This window comes from Gracilinanus agilis, chromosome 1, assembly GCF_016433145.1.
Source record: "Gracilinanus agilis isolate LMUSP501 chromosome 1, AgileGrace, whole genome shotgun sequence".
NCBI classification, from domain to species: Eukaryota; Metazoa; Chordata; class Mammalia; order Didelphimorphia; family Didelphidae; genus Gracilinanus; species Gracilinanus agilis.
Window position 1 is genome coordinate 694,381,075 of NC_058130.1, and position 19,258 is coordinate 694,400,332.

The following is a 19,258-nucleotide window of genomic DNA, read 5'->3' on the forward strand; positions in this document are numbered from 1 at the left end:
GGAGCATGAATCATGTAACCATGTTAAAAATGAATATTAATAAATGTTAAAAAAAAAAAAAGATCATCACTAGGAAATGGTATTTACATATCATCAAAACCCTCAGTCATCTCCTATCTCTATCTGGTTGTTATCATTGTTCTTTGTCTAGTTGTTTTTCAGTCATAGACCTCATTTGGAGTTTTCTTAAATGGTTTGCCATTTCCTTCTCCAGCTCATTTTAAAGATGAGAAAACTGAGGCAAACACAGTTAAGTCACTTGACCAGGCTCATATAGCTAGTAGTGTCTGAGGTTGGATTTTAATTAAGGAAGATGAGTCTTTCTGACTCTAGGCTTGGCTCTATCTACTGCCCCACCTAGCTGCCCTCCTATTACAGGGGGACTCAGCAAACAATTCCTCCCAAAGCCTCCATATAAAGAAGGCTCAAAAGCTATATTCTTTCCATTATGCTCCCACCAGATATCTCCCTCTCCCTTCCATGCTTTTCAGTTTCTTCTTATTCTTTTTTTTTTTTTTTTTTTTTTTGGTATCCTATTTTCTCCCCCTTCAGATTGTAAACTCACTGAAGGCAGAGGGAGGGGCTATCTTTCTTTTTCTTATTTTATCCTGTGTTAGAATAGTGCTTGGGACATAATAGGCACTGAAATATTTATCCCATTGTACTGTAAATATTCCAATATTTCACACTGATATTAATCACAGAGTGAATGTCTTATTGTGGTCTTCTTAAAAACAAGCTATACTGCACGATGATCAACTGTGAATAACTTAACTAATATTAGCAGTGCAAGAATCCAAGGCAACTCTAAGAGACTAATGAAAAGAAAAAAACACTATCAGCCACCATAGAAAGAACTAATAGAATCTGAATGGAGATTGAAGTATGCTATTTTTCAATTTATTGTCTTCATAAGTTTTTTCTTACATAAGCAATATGTCTTCAGGGAAGTATGTATTGCATGATAGCATATGTATAAGCTATATCACATTACCTGTCACCTCAAGGAAGGAGGAAGAGGAGTATGGAGAGAACAAAGATCCAAAAATATCAAAAAACAATTATAAAAAATTGTATCAACATGTAAAGATAAAATAAAATGAAGGGGAAAAAAGAAAACAAAAGACTACAATATTCCATTTCATTCTAAGAACATATGGAACATTTATTCCTGGAAGATATATTTTGATAAAAAACCAAAGGTCTCACATGAGAAAGAGACAGACAGAATGAAAATGAGGACTAAAATGACTTTAGGAACCAAGACTAAATATTCAACTTTTTCTTATTTGGAGGCAACCCTCCCCCCACTTTTCCATTAGAAGACCATCTCCCAGTTATATAGTTTACTACCACATTTTCAAAGTAAGGATATATTTCTCCTATTACTTTGTAGGAAAACTTGGCTACTGTGTAGCTAAGGATGGTGATACCTCTGACATACAATGGAAGATACTAGAATGAGCAATGACTAAATTCCGAGGACTTGGCTTCAAATCCTTCTGATGATAACCTGGGTCATGTTGCTCAACCTCCCTAGACTTGGCAACCAATTGGAAATGGGTAGAGAAGAGAGTCAAAGATAATTCTGAAGTTATGAATCTGAATAATAGGAAGAATAAGGAAGCCATTCATAGAAATAATGCACTGCTAAAAAAGGGGTAGTATACAAAGCCCAGAAACTAAACTCCAAGTCCAATGTTGTTTATGCTAGAATTCTAAGATTCTAGGATTCTATGACCAACCATCTAATGAAACTGAATGTAATAACTAAATTTAATTGCTGCCACTAAACATAATGGAGCAACAGAACACCTTTAACTTCTTTGACTAAATTGTTATTCATCCATTTTCAACACCACCTCTCACACTGAGCCTAGCCTACTATCTGGAAAAGCTTCAGAGTGGTCACTTTTGTACCAACCTAACAATAAAAATGGGTGCTTTGGGCTAAAACAGATTAAAACAATTACCCTGGAATATAATACTTTCTGCCAAATCTCAGCTACATTTTTAAAAAAGAGAAAAAAAAAGCTTCAATGAAGCTCCTCACAAAGGCCATGACTTAACCCAATAGCCAAATAGCTCATTTTCAATAAGAAACCAGGGCCCCAGTTGAATCTCATTTCCTTTCATTTCCTACTTTTTATCTACCAGTGAAATAGCCAATTGTCATGCAAATGAAAAGTAGAGGAGAAACAGAGGGCCTGAAAATTTCCACTAGCATCTTACAGTAGCCGAAAGAGTTCTGGATGAGAAGATAGTAAAGCTGGGTTCTAATCAACCAATTATACTCTTTTAAATGAAAGGACTAGAAAATATCATCAAGCAATCAAATCACAAGAATTTAACTATGTATTACTGCCAGACTCTGTGCTAGACACTGAGAATACAAATATCAAAATGAGACAACGTTTTCCTCAAGGAACTTCTATTCTCCTAGGAAGATACAGGAAAAAAAAGAAAAGAAACAACACAAATATAATTTGAATGGTGAGTTGCCATGAATAACTGGGGCAATCAGGAAAGGGCTCTTAAATGAACTGAAACTTGATCTGTACTTTGAAGGGATCTAAGAACTCCAAAAAGTAGAGATTTAAAAAAGCATCTTATCCATGGGGGTCAGCCTCTGCAAAGGCCTAGAGGTGGGAGACAGAAAATTAAACAGGCTGGTTTGGCTGAAGCATTATTTGTGTGATGCAGAACAAATGGTATTCAGTCTAAAAGGACAAGCTAAGACAAAAAGGTACAGGACTTTAAAAGGTCAACAAAGACATTTGCAAAGGGAAGCCAGTGAAGCTCCTGAAACAGATAAACAACATGGTCATATCAGGGCATCAGGTGCATTACTATATTACTTGATCTATATTACATGATCCACTGCTACATCTTATAAAATATCTTTCAGTTCAGGCTAAGTTTAGTTTTCAAACATTCAAGATCCTAAGTCTAGTGAACCCTACGTTTTGTTCCATATAGCTCTAATGATCTACGTTTTAATACTTAATGTAATAAAGAACTCAGGACTTCCCATCTCTAGGCCTGGCTCTCTATGCATTCACCCACCAAAATGCTCTTCATTTCCACTTTCTGTGAGCATATGAGTTCTTTGACACTGTCAGTTTTTGTATCTCTAGCACTTCACAAAGTTAAGTACTATCTATCTATCTATCTATCTATCTATCTATCTATCTATCTATCCATCTATCCATCCATCCAACCTTGTATTGCCTACTTCACAGTCTTTTATAAAGAGCAAATGAGAACTTTGTAACTATATCATATTGAATAATCTGGAGCTTTATGTTCAATCTTGAATGTCATAGTTTAAGAAAGGAATTGGTAAACTAGGGAGTGACAAAAAGTCACTCAGGATAGTAAAAAGTCTTGAGTCCATGTCATATGAGAATTGGCTGAAGGAACTGGACATATAAAACCTAAAGTGGAGAAAACTTGGGGAAGGAGGGGAAAGGCATGATCGCTGGATTAAAATATCTGATGTGTTGTGGTGTGGAGGAGGGTCTAGATTTGCAAGAGAGAACAGAATCAAAAGGAAAAGCAATAAAAGATTCAAAAAAGATAAACTTAGGTAACAAATCAAGAAAATTCCTTAACTTTGAAGAGCTGTTCAAATATGGAATTCATTGCCTTGAGAGGTTGTGTAATCCCTTTCCTTAGAGGTGATCAAAGAGTAATTGAATAAAAACTTCTTCCATGTCCATATCTATGAAGGACTCATAAGAATACCTCAGTTCAAATCATAGATGTAACTAGCTGACAAGTTTTCTTTAAAAAGTCATTCTAGTTTCTTCATCTTTAAAATGAAATCAGTAATACAGTGTCTGAATTATGTTACTTATAACACTGTTATGGAATATATTTTGTAAATGTTAAAGTACTATATGAATGTAATATTGTCATCATTAATTTAATTCTCACAACTACCCTTTGAGGTAAGTGATACAGTGATCTTTTTTATATATGAACAAATTGAGACCAAGAAACAGTAGTTGTATTTTTCAGAGTCTTCCTTTTTCTATCTAAAGTCTAACACATTCTCTAATTCAACATTTAGCTCCCTACAGTGCCCTTGAAAATTAACTTAACTTCTATGGGTCTCATTTTCTTCAATTATAAAACTAATGAGAAGGATTAGGTAAACTCTATGTTCCCTTCCAGTAAGATATCTATAATTCCGCAAAATCAAAATCTATGTTAAGACCATAGCATCTACATCAGTAAAGTGGAAGATGGCAAATACATGATGTTAGGAACATCACTCACCAATCTGAGCCTCAATTTTCTCATTTGTCAGGACAATATGGGACATTGCTCCTAGTAATTATAAATTCTTGTAAATCTTTTAAGTTCTCAAACTCTTGCTTTTTCTCCTCTATACAATGAGATAGTAAAACTACCCAATCCCTAAGGTACCTTCCACCTTTAAATTTTGGGCATTGGAAGCTACCTCAAGTATGAATTAACACCCCCAAACCCCCAAACATGCAGGAAGCTCAATATTATTTTCTGGGCTTTCCCAAACATAAACCTGACCTCCTCACCCCATCCCCACTCCCAAAAAGCAGCAAATACAAGATTATTAATCTAATGTTAGGGTAGCATTATTCTTGGAGTGTTTCGTGCCAGTTTTCCAAAAGTCTTCTATGCCTCTGAAATCCGGCTATACCTGCGTTACCCACATTTTTCTCCCTGGGCTGCTGTTGAGAAAGATGAGCCATAATTATCTGACTTGAATGTTGATTTAAGGCTGAGATCATGCAGGAAATCGTTTATTCGCTCTCCAAATTTCAAACAGTAAAACATATTTGCTTTTTTAAAATTGCATATAAAAGACTGTTGGATTCAAATAGATAATAAAATATAATGTGTTGTGGATCCCAATTGGCTTCTCTATTAATATGAAATGGAGAGTATATTAATAAAAATAATAACTTACAAGAAAACAATAAATTATTGTCTAAGGAGGAAAAAAAATAGAAAAAGCTTTGCTTCTCCATGAAGATGATGTCAGCATTATTTGACTCTATCCCTGGAGGGAAGGAGAAAAAAAAGCTAATGCCTCTATTCACTGAAGGCAAAAAATGGAATAAGATTTGATTGATCCCCTCTCTTTAATGACTAGCAGCCGAGTGGCACAAAGGGCAGACCATTGACATTAGAAGCATGCAGACCTGAGTTAAAATTCTGCCTCAGAAATTTGCTAGTTATGTAAGCCTGGGTTAGTCACATAATCTCTCTCAATATGAGTTTTTTTATCTATAAAATAGGGACAAAAATAATACCTATCATACAGAGTTTAAGGATCAAATTTTATATACGTGTGTGCATATGTAATTTATACAGCACTTTAAGATTTGCAATATTATCTCATTTTATCCTCACCATACTTTTGGGAGGTAGGCACTATTATTATTATCATTTTATAAATGAGAAAAGCTGGGCATAAGTAACTTGTCCAGAATCACACAGCTAGTTAATTATCTGAAGCAGGATTTATTTGAACTAAGATCTTTTTCACTCCAGGTTCAGTGTTTCATCCATTGTTTCATCAACCTGGCTTATTTGTCTATGTAAATTAGTTAATAATTATAAAATTAGAAGAAGGTAGTTCAATATCTTCTCTTAGGCTTTTGGGGGTACCCTTAGGGGTTTGGATTTCTCTCTTTTAGTACTATTAGCTCAAGTCTCCAATTGGCTGTGTTCCGCATATTGTAGTTGCCAGTGACTACCACCCTAGTTCTATTTAACCACCTAATGTCAGTTGCCTCTTATAAAAAAGTATCTCTGTAGGACCTCTAGGGTGGTAGCCTGCAGTCCCTTTCAAAGAGTGTTAAATAGAACAACTGTCCAGAGATAGCTTCAATAGGTCACCACAACTAAATTGATATAAATAAGGAGGAAGTGAGAGGAGTCAAAGGTGATTTCAAGACAAGAAGTCTGCTAGCTCTAGCCTATAAGATTTCTTTCTAAGGAATCATCATTTGTCCCACTTGCCTGATAGCATCCCATAACTCATCTGGATGCACCACCAAAATGAATGAGAGAATTGATATAATCAGATCATCGTATAAATAAATCTTTGTACTGATGATGATGTTTGGGATCCTTTAATACCAGACATGTTGTGTACAGAATGTTAAAACAGAATCACTAAGGGATAAATTGAAATTAATTGGAGATCTCAAGGCATACAATAGAATACTATCTATTACTATAAAGTGATTTATTCACATTGCAGTTGTCATGAAATTTAATTTTTTAAATTTGATAATCATGAGAGAACCAATAATTACCACATTTAAGTTTTTCAATAAATTAAAGCAAATGCTATTGACATTACATTTTATTTTTTGGGTTCATGCAGCTTCTTCTAAAACTCCTGCTGTTGTACTTTGTCAACTTTAAAAACTGTAAATTAAATGCCTAATTAAAATAACAGGATCATAGAATATTATGAAGAAACCTCTGAATAGAGGACATCAGAGTTAAAGTATCCCATAGAGATCAATCTAGTATATAACACCCTCATTTTATACACAGAAGAGGAAACTGAGGTCTCAGCAAGGGAAATGATTTATTGCCTAAAATCATAAAATATGCCCAGTATGTGGCAGAGACATGATCAGGGTTTTCAAACTTATAGTCTAGAGCTGTTTCAACTATATCAAGCTGCCTCATATAATTACTCAGACATACAGATTGAGAAGCTATTAAGAGTTACTGTAGTACCTTCATTCATTTGTAGCATATCATTCATTACTGGGAAAGAATCTCTCAAATCCATGGAAAGATAACATTCCACTTCAGATTGGAAGAAAAAAAAAGAAATTATTTCTGAAATTATTCAATGCATATGTGTACATACTCATGTCTTAGTGTATGACAATGGGAAGAAGGGGCAGAGAGATCATTCATGAAGTATCACATAAAATATAAGAAATCAAAAACCTCTTTTGAAAAGATATGATGAGTATATAGAGCACTTGCTTTTTTGACATTCAATCCCACTATGAGGACATCAGAAACTAGCATAAATGAACTATAAAAAAAATACACACAATCAACAAGCATTTATATTATCTACTGTGCTTGGTTATGGAGGCCCAAATATGCAGGACACAGGTCCTGCTCTCAAGAATCTTAAAATATAATACTGAAGAAAACCATATATGTTAATAACTGATATGAAAAGAGGATCAATAAATACAAAAGAGATGTAGGAAAGAATTATGAGATGTTTATGGTAGAAGATATCACCTTCATCTAAAGAGTTCAGGGAAGATTACATGGAAATAAGAGTTGCCTGAGTTGGATTGTGGTGGAAGGGTCTTCAAGTAATAGAGATGCAAGTAGAAAAGACTACTTCAGATATGAGGGATGAAGTAAACAAAGGCATAGAGATAGGAAAGGACAGGGTAAGAACAGGAGATGGAGAAGAGTTCAGTTGTATTTAAAGGGAAATAATATAAGCTAAGGAAAAGGACCACCTTGAATAGTGGTATATTAGCTAGAGTTTATATATTATTCATAATCATATAGAAAAGGAGGATTAGCACATAAGGAACCAATAAGTAATTTTTTTAAAAGTTAGTACTGGGAAAATTATATACCAGTTCTGTGTATGGAGCCAACTTAAGAGCATCACCAGTGAGTTGTGGGTATAAAAGACCAGGTGTTCTTCCATAGGTGAACTATCACCCTCTGGGCTTGTATGTCATTTCTCTTGACTCTGAACAAATGAAATGGACTAAATGATCTCCAAGAACCTTTCTATCTTTAATATTCTATGTATGGTTCTTCTCTTCTAACACTCTTAAGTTTTAAGGATCCTTCCAGTTCTGACATTCTATGATTCTAAAAATGACCAGTTAACAGGAAACAGCAAATGTTATCAAAAAAGAAAGTATTTCTGCTATATGTTGTCTCCATGTAGACCTCAATATGGGTAGTTTTCCGTATCTGACTAATTTCTTACCTTTGCCCTTTAATTGACAAATCAAAATCACAATAGTAGAGGGATCATAAAGACCATCTGGCTCATTACTCAGCTGAGAAAACTGAGGTCAAGACAAGGGAAATGACTTGCTTAAGGTCACAAAGATACTTCATGACAGTGTCAAGAAAAGCATTATGATCTCTAGAATTCCAATGAAATCCAGTGCTCTACCAAATACTATGGGCATACTTATGAACACAGGTTGTTTTCACTAGCTGGTACCTGAACTAAAGCTTCTCTGAAATCCCACCTTCCTTAAAAGTCTCAGGAATCAAGAAGGATTACTGCCAGTGAAAGACAGTAAATAAATTATTTCTAGAGAGGAACGCAATCACATTTTCCAGAGTAAAAAAAAATTGTCCCAATATAACCTAGCAGGAATATAAATTACACCTAGCTAACCATCTTCCTTTCCTCCCTAAATCCTACCCTTATATTAGATGTCTTTAATATCTCCTCTCAAACCTAGTTCTTTAGCCTCCTTAAATTTCATGATCTTTGATCCACCTCAGGTATGAATGGGGATGGTTACACTGGATGTCTCAATCATCCATACATATTCCATTTCCCGATTACAAACTGATATAATCTGATCATAACCTCCCATCATTTCATTTCTTCATTTGCTTAACTTTTATCCTCACTAAGACTTCCTATTTTCCCTACCCCCCTGCTCTGACTTCACAATCCTTCCTGCTCCACTTCAACCCAATATTAAGCCATTTTAAGCACACAGAACTCTTTCTGGAATCTCTTTTTTTGAAGAACTTCTGGCTGTTTTTCTTTTGGCGAACCTCAGCCTGAATTACTTTTGCTTTCTGCATCCTTCACTCCTACTAACTTCTATTAAGCATAGTTGAAACTCACAATCTCACAATCTTGCTAACTGGGTATGTTACAAAGACATGTTTATTGTTGTTCATTCGTCAGTCATGCTCAACTCTTTGTGACCCCATTTTGGGATTTTCTTGGCAGATATACTGGAGTGGTTTGTCATTTCCTTCTCCAACTCATTTTGCAGATGAGGAAATGAAGCAGAAAAATGGAAGGAGTGACTTGCCCAGGGTCACACAGCTAGTGTTTAAGGCCAGATTCAATATTTTGGGGTACTTGTTTTACTAAGCTATTAATTTAATTTTTATAATTTTATTGCATCAGTCTTATTTCTCTTCTCAAAATTTTTCTGCCACTCCTCTTTCTTTAACTCAGGAGTTCTTGTTTTACTTGGTCGCAATTAACAACTTTCTTTGAGGCTTTGTAGCTGTTTTCACTCTATTATCTTCTGACTATATATTGGGCTTCACTGCCAAGATAGTAGTTTTTTAATGGTCATTTTGTTGTTGTTGTTGTGTTTGTTTGATCATTTACCAGTCTATTTCTTGACTTTTAACTTTACATTAAAGCTGCTTCAATGGTGGTGTGATCCTGGAAGAGGTGTGGTCACCACTCTTCCTCGTCTGCCCTCTTGGTATACCAAGTGAGGACACTTGGTCCCCTGAAGCTGCACATGCTAACACTCTTCTCTGCTTTGGTATTACAATCAGGGCCCCTGCTTCCTTGTTACTGACCACCAGAACTCTTCTCTGCCCTGTAACTGCAACCCAGAACTGCATATGAACAATATAATTGTTAGTCAGCTCCAAGTATACTCAGTGCCAGCAAAGAACCTCTGGAATGTCTCTCTGGGCAATTGCCTGGACCCCCGCACTGCCTCTGAGCAGAGAAGTCCTGAAGGTGTACTTGCTTCTGAGGCCACCATTGTGTATAGGCTCTATACAGACCTCTATCCAGGTGTTAAAGACTTCTCCTGCCTACCTCTTTAAGTTTTTTTAGTTTTCTTTAAGTATTCTTAGGTTGGAAAAACATTTCACATTGATTTTTTGTTGACTTTGCTGCTCTAATATTTGTTTTGAGGTGTTATTCTAAAGTTGTTTGGGAGAGTTCAACTAGGTCAGTGATAGTGAAAAAAAAAAGCACCAACCAGGCTTGGGCCCTAGCTCTCTTAAACACCTCCCCCTATGAGCTGCCTCCAGTCCAGAGCCCTATAGCATGCCTACTCAAGTCCAAGATTTCAAAGAAAAACTCCTATTTCCTCCCCCTACTCCAAGACTTCTCTCTGTTCTTTAATACAACACTTAATCTACCATCTTATGTCTTTGCAGTGGCCTTCCTATATACTTGGAATGCTGTCCCACTTTACCTCTGCCTATCAGAATTCCATTTCTTCCTTAATGATGTAGCTCAAGTAGTATCTTCTATATGACGCTTTCCACGATTTCTTTAACCACTAGTGCCCCCTCTTCCAAAATACTCTTGTACATATTTTTAATTATTAGCTTTATATTTATTTTATTTTTAAATTTTATTTAATTGTTTAAGAGAATTTTTCCATGGTTACATGATTTATGTTCTTTTCCTCCACTCTCCTTACCCCCTCCCATAGCCAATGAGCAATTCCACTGGGCTTTACATGTGTCATTGATCAAGACCTATTTCCATATTATTGATATTTGCATTAAGGTGATTGCTCAGAGTAATCAAGCAGTTGTTTTTCTTCAGTGTTTCTGATCCCACAGTTCTTTCTCTGGATGTGGATAGCGTTCTTTCTCATAAGTCCCTCAGAAATGTCTTGGATCATTGCATTGCTGCTAGTAGAGAAGTCCATTACATTCAGTTGTGCCACAGTGTATCAGTCTCTGTGTACAAAGTTCTTCTGGTTCTGCTCCTTTCACTCTGCATCAATTCCTGGAGGTCTTTCCAGTTCACCTGGAATTCCTCCAGTTCATTATTCCTTTGAGCACAATAGTATTCCATCACCAACAGATACCACAATTCTTATTCAGCCATTTCCCAATGGAAGGGCATCCCCTCATTTTCCAATTTTTTGCCACCACAAAATGAGGCTATAAATATTTTTGTACAAGTCTTTTTCCTTATTATCTCTTTGGGGGTACAAACCCAGCAGTGGTATGGCTGGATGAAAGGGCAGGCAGTCTTTTTTAAAGACCTTTGGGCATAGTTCCAAATTGCCAACCAGAATGGTTGGATCAATTCACAACTCCACCAGCAATTTAGCTTTATATTTATGCTATATACATTTTTATATGGACTTATTATCCCTCCAATTAGAATATTCTTTGTATTGATATCTCAGAGCATAGCATCTATATCTGGTACATAGCTTAATGAATAATTGCCTATCAAATTACTGATTTACTAACATAATACAAGAGTTGATATTTAATAAGTGTTTTTGATTTGCTGAATTGTCCTCAGAACTCGCCTAAAAGGTAAATAGGTCAGGTATTATTTTCCCCATTTTACAGAGGAAAAAAATTAAGATTACATGAATGAAGTACCTTGCCAAGAGTTATACAAAAACTCAGATAATCTGAGTTCTGCTCTCTCCTTTAACACACTACCCAGAGAAGTGGGAGGGAGGAATATAATGAATCACAAAATGTCATAAAATGATTATTGATATTATATCTACATGTAATTTGGAAAAATATATAAAACAAAAATAACAAAACAAAATAAAATGTCACAATAGTTCTTTAATTTAGGTAAAAGTGGATTTGATGAGTTGGAATGCCTAATCTCAAGACAGCAAGAATAAGAAAAAACTATATTTTTCACTATTGTGGCCAGTATGTAGCAATGATAAATTGAAATGCCCCAGGCCAGGTTTCATTCATTAATTTCACCTGAAATGAAATAAAGTGATGGTCCTTCACCAAAGAATCAATTATCTAACAGGATCTTTCAGAAAGTCATAGGCTGAGAGATGAGTCACTGTTTTTGAAAGGCTCTTTAAAGAAGAATCAGTGAAAGTAAAAGGTACTTTCTATGACATATTGCTTAAATGTTATTAAAAAAAACTCATTAACATCAAAAACCTCTGCCTAGGAATTATGTTTGCAAAAATGAGTCAGGGAGGTTTAAGAAAAAAATTGAATGATTTCCATTTCACTAACTTTAAACTTGCAAAATACTTTCCCCCCAACATCCCTTCAGGACAGGTAGTATAGATATCATTGTTCTCATTTTATAGTGATTCTGTGCTCTCCTTGGGACACAGATCCTTTCCCAGCTGGAAGCATTTCCTATCAGTTGAATGTCTTGCTCCCCAAGGTCTTAGCTTTCTAAGGGTTAAAAAGATAAAAGTGTTTTATCTGGAGCATCTTATTTGATCATCATAATAAATGTCTCAGGTTGGTACCACAAGCATTTTTATCTTGAAGCAGATGGGCAACATTGAGTTATGAGCATTAGCCAAAGTCAGAATTCAAACAATGCCATAATTATTAGCTGTGGGATCCTGGACAAGTTACTTAATGTCTCTCTCTGTCTGTTTCTCCCTCTGTGTCTCTCTGTCCCTATTGTGTGTGTGTGTGTGTGTGTGTGTGTGTGTGTGTGTGTGTGTGTGTGTGTGTGTCATTTATTTTCTTTATTGTAAAATAGGGATTATAATAGCACCTACCATGTTGTAGAGAATCAAATAAAATATCTAAGAAGCAATTTGTAAATTTTATTGTTATTACATTTTAATGATATATTGTTGTTATAATTATAACAATTAAATGGTTAAAATTGAGAATTAGACAGATGATGTAAAATGCCCAGCATCAGGAACCCACCAATTGCCAGAGACAGGCTTTCTAGCTCTTTAAATGAAAACTTTTTTCCATTACATGTATTTTTTAAAAAATCTTATAAAGCATACGGTCTCTGCAACTCCATATTAGCTATTCCTCATAATGGAAGAACAAGGTAGTTAAAATCTGTAGATTATTTCCAGGCCTCATTTGAGCACCTGAGATTCTCTCATTCATTACTAAGCTCTTTATTGGAGTTCCCAGGTGGGAAGACTGAGCTTGTTTCCTGTCCTGGTTCAGTTCTGCCATTCCTCTGTGATAGAATTCTTAATTTACACCGAATGGTTGAAATATATCTATTAATTTCATTTTTACTTCATAAATGTTGTAGAGATGAATATAGATTTGAATTTTGAATGAAAATATCTTAATTTATTTTGAAGCAGAGTGGAAACAGTAGTAAGAACACTGGATTGGCAGACAAGGTATCTAGGTTGGAAATACTGTGAGATTTACTAGGTGTAAAACCCAGGGCAAGTCATTTAAGTTCTCAAGGCCCCAGGAAACCTTATAAGACTTAAACTACAGAACAGCTACAGATCTACTTTGGGAGATGGCCTTTGGGGGGGAAGAGATATGGTATATCAATTAAGTAACAGTCTGTGCCCTAAAAATGAAATAAATACATAAAAGTGCCTATACAATACAGTTATTACAAAAAGGCATTATTAATTTAGGCCTCAGTGAACCTTAAAGTATCACATAAATATGAGTTATTAACACTATCCTATAAGATGTCAAGACTAAGTGTTAGGGACATAAAAGCACAAATGTCAAAATCTGCTAATTCTGATGGCAAAAAACATTTACTTTGCCTGTACTCTCTAAATAGACAACATATAATTTCCCCTGAAAATGTCTAGTGCCCCATTGTTTTAATGTGGAAATGACTTCCAATCCTTATCGAAGCAGACAGAGCATAAATCTTAAATAAATAGCAGAATATTTATTAATGGATGTGGCTTGTTTTCCCAAGCCCATAATGAAATGGTTTATTATTATTTCTATTAATAAAGTCATGATTATATGGTACCTTAAGTTTTTAAAAGTACTTTTCCTTTATTAATGTAAAGAGGCAAATACCCAAAGAGGTATACTGTAGTTCCCATGTAAGAGATAAGGATATTGAGAGGATAAGTATCTAAATGGAGAAGTTATAATATAGATTAGAGACCATCCATTTAAGGATTAAACAGTATGATGCCACAAAGATCACTGAAAGGCATCCAAAAGGCCAGTAACTTCTAACTATCCATCTCCAGATAATGGAGTTTCTTCAACTTGTTTCCAAGTAGTAGTTTAACAAATAGAATGTGATAAGCTGGGGAAGCATAAGGTAGTAAGCCCTGAACATACTTGTATTTTATACTATCTGATCTCAAAAGATTGGGACTACATGAAGAATATATAGGGGAGGTGGCTCAGCAAGAGTTGGATCCATCTCCTCCTAAAGACTAGGGATTAAACTATTTTGTTCTGACATATAGCCTTTACTTCATCAGATGTTGACTGCTTAATGCCTTCCAAAAGGCCCCAGAGTCTGAAATTCTTCAGACATAAGTAGAGGCAATGTCTATAGAACTGGTGAAAGTCCAAAAGTCTTTTGAATCTTCTGGGAAGTGTAAAAGTGACTCCAAAATATGATAGGTTTTGCTCTCTTCTAGTAGGCACAGGGAGTCAATGAGATCCTTTTACCAAGTTAACAGAAGATGTCCCCACATTTAGGGTTAATGCAAATCATTCAATGAGATCCTTTTACCCAGTTAACAGATGTCCTCACATTTAGGGTTAATGCAAATCATTCATGGACCTCTTCTCCTGAGAGATAACCCACAGTTAAGGAGGCCTTTGTATCATTCCATCCAACTGATTAGGACTGCTACCTTCCTTAATTTCTTCATGAGAAATAACTCACTATTAGAGAATGAGGTTTCTTTCAAGAAATATTGAACAACCTGTTTCAATATATAACTATTAAAACCTGGATCTGCTGGCATCAGTGAGGACAAGTAATCATCAGAGAATATCATGCTGCTTTATGACCCAAAAATAGGACAGAGGTCTTGGTATAGAATATCCTTGCCCTAGTGAATAAAGCAGCTGGAGGAGCAAGAAGATGGGCAAAGGGAAAGAATGAAGTTTTATTTTTTAACAAAAATTATTATATGCTTATTATTTCAAGACACTTTTCTTGGTGCTGGGTAGATATAGGTAAAAATTCCTGGAATAGATGTACGACATCTCCAGCCAAAGCTTCCTGTCAGACCCTAAATCATATCTCTTTCCCCAAAGCATTAATCACCATACAACTGGGTAATTAAATTAGTTATAAGAGCATCACTTTAGTCTAACCAGAATAATTTATTAATCAAGACAATAGACATTATACCTCTTAATAAATTAATGCAAAAGATCTGTCAAAAAATGACTGCATAGCCTTCTACTTGTCCACAATAATATTTGCCATAAGAAGTAGGAAATTATAGCTTTGTTAAAACAATGTCTTTCAATACTATCATTTGAAAAAAAGTGTCCAATGAACTTGATACCTAACCTGATGATCAGTTAGACTGGTGAAAATCACCAAATTAAGAATGTGAGGAAAATACAATCTGATCTGAATTCTGGGAAGAGAAAAATGGAATACAGCCTTCAATATCTGGCTTGGTCTTCCTAAGGACATATTCTCTTCCATCTGTAAAAAAATTTACCTTAAAAGTTATTCAGAGATTTATGAACTCAAGATTTCAAGACTTGCTAAATCAAGTTGGCATGCTTTAGATACTACACCAAGCAGGCTAAATTGATCTGAGACATCCTATGGCACTAGCATCAACAACAGTTTTTGACAGGTTGAAGAAATGATCATTTGAGAGAGCCAAAATTTTTACATCATATAAGAGTCTGGTAGGGAAGCACTCTGGGTGTGTATAACGTTGAAATTGTACTAAAAAATGAAAGCCCCACATCAATTAAAGATGTAGGTATGGTGGGATCCTAAATTTATTTTTTTGATCATCAGCAAGGTTTCATTCCTTCACTTTATTAACTGATACATTCCTTTCAAAATACAGAAACATCTGAAGATATTCATATTTTTTGTTGAACCTAATTAACATCTGTGGTGCAGAGAGGGGGTATAACTGCTTTGGAGAGTTCTTCTGTCAGTTAAGGAGAGTTTTAGAATCTTGGGAAAAAGGCAATTGGTCCTGGGAACTTGTGGAGAGAATCAGGGTCCATCTGAGCTCCTTCTTTGAATTGAAACCTGGCCTATATTTTGCAGCTTTTCTTTTAAAATTGTTAATTTAGCTAATTCCTTTGAATCTCCCTACCCTACCTTATTCCCACCTTCATTTTCCCTACCTGAATGTCTGAGAAGTTTGGAAAGGAGAGTAGATCTGAGAGTTAGTTCAAATCTGTGATAGTTTAGTCAAATAGGGTTTACCCTTGTTACAAATTTACCTTATTGAATCATTGTATCCAGCTTTCCTACCTCTTTTGACTACAAACCCTCTCGGGAACCAGCCCGGTTCCTACTCAGTCTCACGTTCCTGCTTCCCTTCCCCCACCTGAAGCTTTCTCTAAACTGCTGTTAGGGCTACCTTGTATCCTCTACCCGATCCAACCTACCCTAGAAGACTATAAACCCCATTTGTCTTTAATCAAAACCTTTTGGCTACTTCATTAGTTGATTAATAAGAGAGGGAGGAGGAGAGTGAGAATAACATTCTCTCTGGAGTTTGAGGGAAGCTGAAGGTATCCATTTTGGAGGAAGTGTAACTTCAATACTTCCTAGAAGCCTCAAGTCAGTTTCAAGCTGTTCTTGGCTGGCTCTAACCTTGCTCTGTAAAAGTGTCCTTTTACTTGAAGGGCTCATTCTGTTTCCCTTCAGTGTTTTGTCTCTAACCTGGGTCCCAGTCTGTGTTTCCCTGCTGTTGTTGCCTGCCTTCGATTAACTCATCCTCTCCCTTGCAACTCTTGGTACCTCAGTGTTTATATTCCATAAACCCAGATATTCCCTTATTTCTCCTACCACCTCATCTACTAACCTTCACTATTGTACCTTCCTCATCCACTATATTGCCTTAGGGATTCACAAACCCCTATCCACAGTGCTTATCCTCTATTCCAATCAACTACTATCCATAGCCTAGTCCCTTGATTACCTCCAAGCTTGGGTCCCTTGCCTTGCCTTATTCCCTATTCCTACCAGCTATTACCCCTAGCTTCAGTCCCATATTACCCCTGCAATATTCCCTTATTACATCCTGAAAAAATCCCCTATTACACATCATAAAAATATATCTGAAGTACCAATTTATTTTCTACCTATATCTTGATCTACTCAGGCCCATAGACTTTTAGAGGCTACATATAAAACTCACCCAACATTTCCCCATGTGTTCAGAATATTCAATTAAGTCTATAGACCAGGGTTTCTGGAGATACCAGCAGACTTACTGCAATTGCTGACAACTTCCTGTAGCCTCTCTGAAATATAGTGATGATGGATTTTACCATGGACTTGGTTCTCATCATAAGGATATAATTCAATTCTGGTCATACTAGAAAGCTTATTTCCTTCCCTTTGTTGGAGCTCCCTTCCAACTCCTTCACTAAAGCCACCTACCAGTTCTTGAAAAAAAATATTTGGCTCCAAGCTCTTCTCTGTCATATTACCATTGATCAAAAACCACTATTTCTCATTTATAAATGCTTTCCATGGTTCTCCAACTAAGGGTAAAAATCTTTATGACATATAAGATTGAGTGAAGCAGGCAGAACCTTGAACATTATCTCCCATGCTTCCTACCATCAAGACTATTGGGTCACCTGAGCACTTGGCATAGAGCATTATAATGTAATTGAGTTATTTTGCCAAAACCTTTTCTTCTATATAAATTATAGCTCCTCTCCAGTTTTTCCCTGCCTTATCCTATGCACCATTATATACATAGTCAAATGATTATTTGGGTGACTTGGAGCTTTCCAAAATATACTATGTGGGAAAAAAATCAACATAAAAATGGAGAAGGCAATCACCATGACACCCTCAAAGAAACTTAGGCACAGATCAGCCATGGTTTTTGGAAACTCTTCTAGTCCCTAATTACTAAGACAGATACCACCACAACCAAATGCCAACTCTCAAATCAGGTAGATGGTCAGGGCTCAAATTGAGAGACTGGGTCAGGACAGACTATGACATCACTGTTCCCTAATCTTTGCCCTGTATAGTACTTTCATATATAAAGACAGAGAACAAATTTTTTCTAATTTTTAAATCAATGCTACAAATTTGATTTTTGTACTCTACACACCTTTAGCTTAACCCAACACATTGCATAAAATTTTTTTTTCACTCTTCTGCTTCTTCATTTTTTGTTGAGAATGGCAGCTGACAGTTGCTCCCAGTGATGTCTATCCAGATCTAAGAAATCAATTGGCATAGAAACTCAGAGCAGCCATATCACCAAAGAAAAGATCCTTAGAATAAAATTGTACCTATGTACTAGATAGCTTGCCAAGTTAGGAAACAAATCCCTTCCCGTAGCACAGATCAGCCATAGTTTTTGGAAACTCTTCTAGCCCCTAATTACTAAGACAGATACCACCACAACCAAAGTATCAAATTAACCAGTCTGTTAAACCCATGAATCTTTGACATTACTATTGTTTTAAAAACCCAATAGATTAATTAATGTATAGAGAGGAGAAGAACTTACCTTTGACATTCCCCAGCATGTAGAATAAGTTCTTCATTGCTCTTAGCACTGATAGTTAGTTCATGCTCTGTGGAGTTGAATACATCCAGAAGCAGGTGGCATTGGCGGGTACTAGATAGAAACATATAAACACACTATTTAAAAAATCATATTCACCATTCTCTCAAAAAATGCTTATGTTTTTAAATCATTGTCCTCTCATTCTTGCCTGTCTCCTCCTTCCCCAAGAAGACTTGCCTCTATTTATGAACAATTGCAGAACAGAAATTTAAATTTTTTTAAAATTTTCAATAAGAAGGGAAATCTGCCAGGCTATTGTTGTTGAGTTGTTTCAGACTTATATGATTTTGTGACTACATCTGTGAGTTTTATTGGCAAAGGATATTGATGTGGTTTGCCATTTCCTTCTCTAGTTCATTTTATAGATGAGAAATTGTGGCAAACAAGGTTAAGTGACTTGTCCAAAGACAGCTAGTATATAACTGAGGCCAGATTTTAACTCACGGAGGTGAGTCTTCCTGATTCCAAGTACAGTGCTCTATGTCCACAGAGTCATCTACCTGCCCAGGCTGCCAGGCTAACACCAGGCTAAAGTGTTAAGTAGAATCACAGAATCTCTCAATTGGAAAGGGCATCAAAAGAGAACTAGTCAATAGTCTACAATCATTTATTTTTAAAAAATATTTTGTCCAAATTACATGTAGATATAATTTTAAATAATCATTTTGTGAAGCGTTTTAATATAAATTCCATCCAGTGTTTCTGATTCTGTTCTTTGAGGCCAAAGTCAGACTAATCACTTTTCTACATGATAATCTTCAAAGTACTTAAAAAACCATTCTCTCTCCTAAATGTTT

General features: G+C 35.7%; 1 protein-coding gene across 1 annotated transcript in view; it reads right to left on the reverse strand.

Annotated features, from left to right (window-relative positions):
- The window catches only part of TRAPPC9 (trafficking protein particle complex subunit 9), a 1,005,189-nt gene that overhangs the window by 468,903 nt on the left and 517,028 nt on the right, over nt 1–19,258 (reverse strand). Inside the window, exon 20 of the mRNA XM_044684475.1 lies at nt 18,402–18,512. Coding sequence (XP_044540410.1) covers nt 18,402–18,512 — 111 coding nt within the window. The remainder of the gene's footprint in view (nt 1–18,401; nt 18,513–19,258) is intronic.